At 43.2% G+C, this 7,413-nt stretch overlaps 1 protein-coding gene across 2 annotated transcripts; it reads left to right on the top strand.

Annotated features, from left to right (window-relative positions):
- The first annotated feature begins 1,207 nt into the window (after positions 1-1,207).
- si:dkey-175g6.2 (uncharacterized) lies at positions 1,208-7,091 on the top strand. Of its 2 annotated transcripts, none has more exons than XM_020659354.2 (2): positions 1,208-1,460; positions 3,519-7,091. In XM_020659354.2, exon 2 carries the CDS (start codon positions 3,548-3,550, stop codon positions 5,570-5,572), a length of 2,025 nt encoding a protein of 674 aa, XP_020515010.2. In that variant the 5' UTR covers positions 1,208-1,460; positions 3,519-3,547; the 3' UTR covers positions 5,573-7,091. The 2 variants fall into 2 exon arrangements, with proteins under 2 accessions (XP_020515010.2, XP_065819295.1); XM_065963223.1 differs by lacking the exon at positions 1,208-1,460 and adding an exon at positions 2,297-2,696.
- Positions 7,092-7,413: the final 322 nt, after the last annotated feature.

Here is a 7,413-nt window from a genome sequence, read left to right as displayed (position 1 = left end):
AGATTTGTTTAGCAGCAACACTCACTTCTTCTCACTTCATTACATTTTTTACTGCTCAAAATGGCCGTCCATTGTCCTCTGATTTACCAACTGGCACTTCAGCTGTCACATCTCAGTGTAACTGTTGAATAATGCAGCCAACAGTAGATGTTTATATTTTTACTGGAATACATGAATAGGTTGTGTTTTGCTATGAAAGACGCTGAGAAAATGCACTAATCAGAAATGTGCTCTTCTAAGTGTTTTACTGTATACTGACTAATTTGGTGGCATATAAATGAATGTACGTATCGAAACTGAGTTAATACTCATTGATTAATGAACCTTTAAGCGTTTACTAATTACATAAACTCAAAGGGACTTGATCATTTTTTAAGAGTAAGCAATGGGAATTCATGATACATCCGGTATTAATTCAAGCGTTAAATCATCACACATTGCTGAAGCATGCATTTTGCAGCCTCATTATGAACAGTAAAGGGTTATCCACTTGTGTCTCTGTGATGTGGGGGGGGAGGGGGGGAGAGAACAGTGATTAGAGGCCATGTCAAGAGCACAATGTGCCGGATGGAGAGCAGAGAAGAAATAATGTGAGACAGCGGGTGGAAAATTGTGCAATCCCTGGAAATTGAGCAGAAATTGAGCAGCAAGGCACGGCTGCTCTCTTGGCCCCGAGAGCCTTGCAGCCACAGATGATCAGGGCCACCTCAGACAAAAGCCTAACAAGGAGGCAGCAGGAGAAACCGGCCTCTGGAGCGCACGTCTGAGGCTGCAAATGCAACTCATTGATTCTGTGCAGAGCGTCACTTAATGACCCTAACTGATAGACTTTGAATGTGGTCACTCTATTATTTTTTTTCCCCCCTTTAATCGGACACAAACCAGAGTAGAGGAAGGAAGCAGCCAGGAGGGAAGAAGCAGCAACACATTAACCTTTAATGTACAAGCAGGAAAAAATGGCTGTGTACCAGCTCTATCTCTACAATTTTCTCCTTTCATTGAGGAAAAGTACTATTTCATTCATGCCATTTCCGTTCATTCATCAGCTGGGGCCAGCCTAGACTCACAGTGCCATCTCCACACCAACATTCTTATCAATGGATGTGACGTCAGCACTGCCTGCAGCTGGGGGAGGAGGGGGGAGAGGGTCACGTGGTTCAGTGAGGGTATATACAATAAAGTTGCGCTGACCGTGGGGCTGAAAACATTCACTCAATTGTACATTTGCACCAGTGCTGCTGCCATACAAACACGCGAGGCAACTAAATAAAGAGAGCCGTCAGTGTGTGTTTGTCTTTCTCCATGTTGGTCACAGGCTGAAGAGAGACACAGAGGGAAAGAGAGAGAGAGAGACAGGGGGAAACTGAAATTCTCTCAGGTGATCCAGCATTCATGAAATAATCTTGGCTTTACCCGCGTCCAGAGTTTCATCACTTCCCCGCCCCCCTGTGGGACTCCAGGTAAGTGGAACGAAATCTCATTTTAATCCTTCACAAATCATAATCAGATAAAGACAGATTGTATTACAGATTCACGTCAGTTCTTTTATATTAGGAATGTTATTTATATAAAATAAGTTCTTCTTGTTTTAAGGCATGTTGAGAGTAGAGGAATTTGTTCCCAAATCAAATCCATGTCAGAGGAATGTAGGCTTTTTGTTCTCTCGGAGACTGTTGATATTTGTAAAGTAGTGCACTGCGACTGTTGCGTTTGTGAAAGCAAAATCAAATAAAATGTGTAACTTAAGCTTTCAATGTAATATTTTTCCAACTAGATTCGAGTAACTTTCATGCTGCTGAAAAAGCCCAAATTGAGAAATAATTAAATGTGTTAACAAACCACGTTTTTTTTTTGTATTTGTGAAATAATAATAAGCCCATTATATTAATAATAATAATCGTTTTCGCAGAATTACGGGAATTTGTTATTTTACATCTATTTAAGGGAGAAATAAATCTGTCATTACAATGTGAAGAAAATTATGACTCACAAATGTTTCTGCGCCAGTTGCTGAAAATTCAGTTGAAATTTCTCAAACGCCAATGAAACAAAATTCGTGTGGATTTTTTTTTTTTTTTGTAGTTTTAAAGCCACAGCACTGATGTGACCAGTCAGTTTTCAATTATTTAATTCTAATTCAATAAAACTAAATCCACTAGGCCGGTAGCATTACTGAATGGATTATTTTTTTCGTTTCCCCTGCTTGCTGTACCTGTTAATGAAAATGGTAATAATAAAATAAAAAAGTGCTGCACACTGAGCTCAGCTGTCCAAATTTGAGCTTGCCTGCATTCCGCCGCTGTCACGAGAGGGGAACATGCCTACATCTCAGAGGGATAACACCGCGTTTTCATCCACTGGCTGCACCCCTCCTGTTCCTTTATCCCTTCTGGCTTTATCCCTTAAACATAACACCCAGCTCATTTACAATTTGGATGGACCACTCAGGGACCGTAGGGTTAAATAACTCATCCGTGGCCACCAGCCTTACGCATGACTTCCCCGCGCGTGCCGCCTTTGTATCAGTGTCCTGCACGCCTCGCATTGACGCATGGCATGCCAAAATCACAGCTTGTACAGAGACAGACATCTGATCAATTTGTAGCTTCTTTATTCTTATTATTTTTGAGAAATAGACGTTTTGCGCAAAATATGACAAGCGCTTGCGTTCTGGTAGGGTTGGCTTTGAGGAATAGGTAAGATTTTTTTTTTTTCTATCGGAAATTTAGACGGAACATTCAATTCTTTTACGTGTGTTTCTTTGCTGTATTAGTTTTGTCGGCTAAACATATAGAAAAGACCAAGCGTTCATTAATGTATTCGTGCGGTGGGAAGATAATGACTGAGTAGACGCGCGACTAAAGCCAAAAGATGGCTTTTGTTTAGATCCAAAGCGCAATTTCTGCATGCAAATGGTTGCCCCTTTCTATACAGTCACGTCCATTTAAATAACCTCAAGAATCCTGACTGGTTGATACGGTCAGATCCCTCCTCACTTTGTTTATAAGGTTTCCTGAAAAATGGGGAAAAATGCTCTAAAGGGGAATATTTTGAACCAGATGTGATTGTTCATTAGAGACATCCAGAAAATATATTTCAAACGCCAGGAATCCGAAAAGGGACTGCAACTTTCTCCGTTGCCTTTTCCGTGGCTTGTTAAACTGCATCTGACTGCCTTTGTTCTCAAACGTTCATTCAATTGAAAACTGCGCACAGGTTAAAGTACATTTGTATGGTGGCCTCGCAGTGGAAAAATGATTTCTCATTCTTATGATGGATTCTTTTTTCCCCTTTTTTCTTAACATTAAATTCAGAAATATTTTATATATCAATATAAAGAGGCCTTATCATAATATAACTGGCCATCATTTAAATAATCCAGATGTTCAGATATTGCTGTTGACTTTGGCTTAATTATGATTTAAGAGGAAAAAAAAACTGCATCCAATGACATGTGTAATCATTTCTTATATGTCTTTTTGTCCCTCTCCCCCTGCTGTCTCCTTTTTTTTTCTCAGGTGCTTAACCTCCCTCCTGCCGGTTCTGCATGGTCATGACCTGTCATCACGTCCCTTCCACAGCCCACCTTATCCTATTGGCCCTGCTCACTGTCATTCTGCAGCTGGCTGGCACCGCCCCTGTGTGGGTTGAGGGAGGGGAGGGAGGGGTGGAGGGGCGCACCCAGACAGACCCTAAAGAGGATAACCTCACCCCCTTCCTCTTGCACCCGCCTCAGAGTCTCCTCAGCCCCGACAACAACACGTCAGAAGACCGGGGCCTGGGTCAAGACAACCCGTCGGAGAGAGTGAGCGACCCTGTGCAGGTGCTTGCCGTTCTTTTGGAGGCATTGGACCACACGGGAGAGGGTGAAATCAGAGACTGGGGAGGGGATCAGAGTCAGGACCTGCCCCCCGATCAAGACTCGGAGGGTGGTGAGATAAGGAGAACCGGGGAGACGGAGGGAGAGAGAGAGGGGGAGGAGGAGGAGGAGGAGGAGGAGAAGAGGGTGGGGCGAGTGGCAGATAAGGCTATTGAACAGCTAATTGTAGGCCATCTGACAGCTGCTCAGGGTGATGACTTAAAAGAAAGGGATGAGGAGGATAAGAACTCAAGGTCAGAGGAGGACCAAAGGTGGTCCGTGGAGGAAGTAGGATCTGATAATGCAAGTGAGGAGGAAGAGAAAGATGAGGGGCAGGAGGAGGGAAATGATTTAGAGAGTTTTTTGAACAAAGCCAGGTCAAGTTCCACCTCCCAGGGAGATGATCTTGCTCTGCAGCGAAAAATAAGAGGCTACTTCCAGAACATTGACTTGGGTCTCCAAGACAATGAGATCCTGCCTCCGCTGAAGGGCTACAAGGCTTACAACACTCAGCTGGCACGAGCCGGGAAGAAGCTGCACTGGCAGGACAACCAGGCGAGCAACAGACCCGCCAAGGGGGGGAACTTCATGGACGACTTCGAGGATGAAGGAGAGGAGCTGGAGGAAGAGGTGGAGGAAGAAGAGGAAAGCCTCTCCCACATGGAAGAGGAGGCGAGGGCACGTGCAGAGAAACAGGAGGTGCTCCGGCAGCAGGAGGAGGCGGAAAGAGCCAGAGAGGAGGAGCAGAGGCTGGCAGACATTGCCTCCGACATGCTGCTGCAGTACATGGGGAGGAAGCAGCAGTCCTACATGAAGCCGCGGCAGAAAAGCAGCATGGGCGCTGCGGGCAACACAGCTGAGGACAAGCGCTCAGAGGAGGTCAGCCAAGACGACGACGACATGGACCAGCAAATGATCGACCGGCTTATCGAGATCAGCAGCAAACTCCACCTGCCTGCTGACGATGTCATTGAGATTATTAGTGATGTGGAGGAGAAGAAGAAGAAAAGGAAAGAGTTGCAACAGCAGCCGATCAACAGCAACCCCGTGGCTCCGCGCTTCAGGCCCCTGGTACCTCCTCCCTTGGCTGCTCCTCCTCTCTACCACTACACAGCCTCAAAAAACCCCAAAAAGAACCCTTACAGGTACAACAAGTCCAACAAGAAATGGCATAAGGACAAAGTCAAGTCGTACAAGCAGGACTATTGGTACAAGCCTCAGAAGCAGCTTGACTACTGGTACAAACCCCAGAAACAGTTTTTAGCTTTCCCCTCCTATCCGTACTACCAGAAGCCATATCGAGCATACTATCCTGTTTATTTCCCATATCCCAAAGGTCAATATTATGGCAAAAACTCCCCTTCCAGAGAACAGCCATTCGGCCCCCAGGAACTTGACCTCCAGCCCCCAAGGCGCAGGCACAGGGGCGGGGGTAAGAACCGCGGTCAGGGCTGGAGACAGCAGCCTCCGCCACGCTTGCCTCTCACACCTTATATCTCTAACTATATCCTTCCTCACCCACGGACCTACCAACCCCTACCTCCGCCCAAACCAATAACCCCACCCAGGAGAGGCAGGCGACCCCCTTACTACTATCCACAAGCGACACCACGAGATGACTATGAGGAAGACGGGCTGGTGCCTCAGCTGGACAGTGAGGAGGAACTGGAAAACTTTATTGAGAGGATCTACATGAAACGCAGAATGTATTGAGACTTTTTGGACATTTGTCAGATCTGAGGGACTAATGGGGGTGGGATAGATGTACGGTATTTGGAGAACAGCTAATATGAAGGTGAAAGAAAAAGACTGTGTTTGGAGCCTGATGGAAATTTAAGGGTCAAGAAGTCAAAAGTGAGATTTCTATTGTTTCAAATCACTGTATTTTTTTTTTATTGATTTCTTCTATCAGGGAGGGGATGAAGGCGCCCAGTCTAAGCTCCCTGTAACCATGTTCAGCCTCTTGCTCTGCTCAGTTTACATTTTAAAACAGAACATACCATGGTGTATGTCTGCCTCCATTCAGGTCAATCTCTGATGCATTTTTCAGAGTTTTCTAGAGGACACATGCACAACACATACACACAAGAACACCCACATGCATCCACACACCTATACACACTTACATTATTGTCACATTCTCAAGCAGATGAGTCCATTGCAAGAGAACCATGTTTACAACATCACTTTGTATCTTTTGTGTTTTTTTGTTCTGTGTGACATAATGCAAAACTAAAGTAGGTCCATGATTTCTTAGCTGCACAAATATGAAAGAAGGTATCCAATGTTAACAGTATATTTTTGTTGTATACGATGTGTGTAGTTGCCTTCTTTTCCTGGATTGGATACATTTTTAAACAGATGCAACTTTCAAAGGTGCCAAATTCACACATTTCAGTTACAAGATTTAGACTTTTGCCTTACAAGCACCTTGGTTCTATAATGGAAACATCATATTGCATATTATTATCATCACGACAGGTCCCGTTGTAGAAACCCTGTGGACTCCAAAAGCACAAAGTTAACACTAAACACTTCCAACCTGGTGGACGAAGGGTTTTTAATCATTCTGGGATCCAGAAAATATTGTTTCAACAATGGCAGAGTCACCACAATCGTAAAGAAACTGTACTCCTCGACCTTGTAGGAGTCTTTTTTCATTGTCTAATTTTCATCTTCACTCACATATTTTTGTTCTGTCGTCATCATTTTCTGTCTCTGATCATATCTCTATATCTTTACTTTCTTTGCAAAAGAAAATACTTGAAATTACACTACATTGTTCTGCAGCCTTTTTCAAACAGATTTCCAACAAGAGGCTACAAACATTTTGTTCATTATCAGGAGAAAATTCATTGAAAAGTTTCAGGCCGGGGAGTCAGGGATTGTGCTTAAACCGTTAAATGCACGTCTTTCTACTTGCATCTTAAAAAAAGAACAAAAAAAAAAGAACAAAAAAAAGAGAAAAAATAAAACAGTATGGGGAATTCAAGATGGTTGTTTTCTCTGAATAAACTGTGAACATAAAAAAAATAAATCTCAAAGGAAAAGGGCCACTGTGTCCGCAGTGAAGCCATCTGTCTTGTAAAAGGAGAGTGTTGTTGTTGATGTCACCTTTAGCATTGTAACATGTACAGTGTGAAATAAATATGCCCGTGCAATGTGTAAATAACAGCATGATGATTACTAGTTTTGCTATATGATAAAAAATAAAAGCAATTATTTTATTAAAGTTCAGTTTTTTAATGGCTTTTTGGCGAATGCTATGTTGTACTTGGAAAGCAGAAAATAGAAGAGGAACACCTGATTATTGAGTACTTGAGTAATACACACAAAAACACAATCTGCTGAAGCTAAAAGACAGCACAACTTATGTCAGTTACGTCAATACAGGGACCAAAAAAACTTAAGAAAAGGTGTAACATCTCTGCAGACAATCAAAACGATGAAGAGAAAAAGAGCAAAAACGGGAGTGATAGAAGGAGTAATTGCCAAAGAACAGAAAAATTCAGAAGAAAGGAGGGAAATTGTAACTGCAGTGATTGATGAGTCAC

This window comes from Labrus bergylta, chromosome 14 (assembly GCF_963930695.1).
Source record: "Labrus bergylta chromosome 14, fLabBer1.1, whole genome shotgun sequence".
Classification (NCBI taxonomy): domain Eukaryota; kingdom Metazoa; phylum Chordata; class Actinopteri; order Labriformes; family Labridae; genus Labrus; species Labrus bergylta.
The sequence above is the reverse complement of the archived record's forward strand: the minus strand, read 5'-3'. Positions and strand labels throughout refer to the sequence as shown.

Bases quoted from the DNA above. Each gene is read 5' to 3' on its own strand.
- si:dkey-175g6.2 (XM_020659354.2), top strand. From the start codon at position 3,548: ATGGTCATGACCTGTCATCACGTCCCTTCCACAGCCCACCTTATCCTA.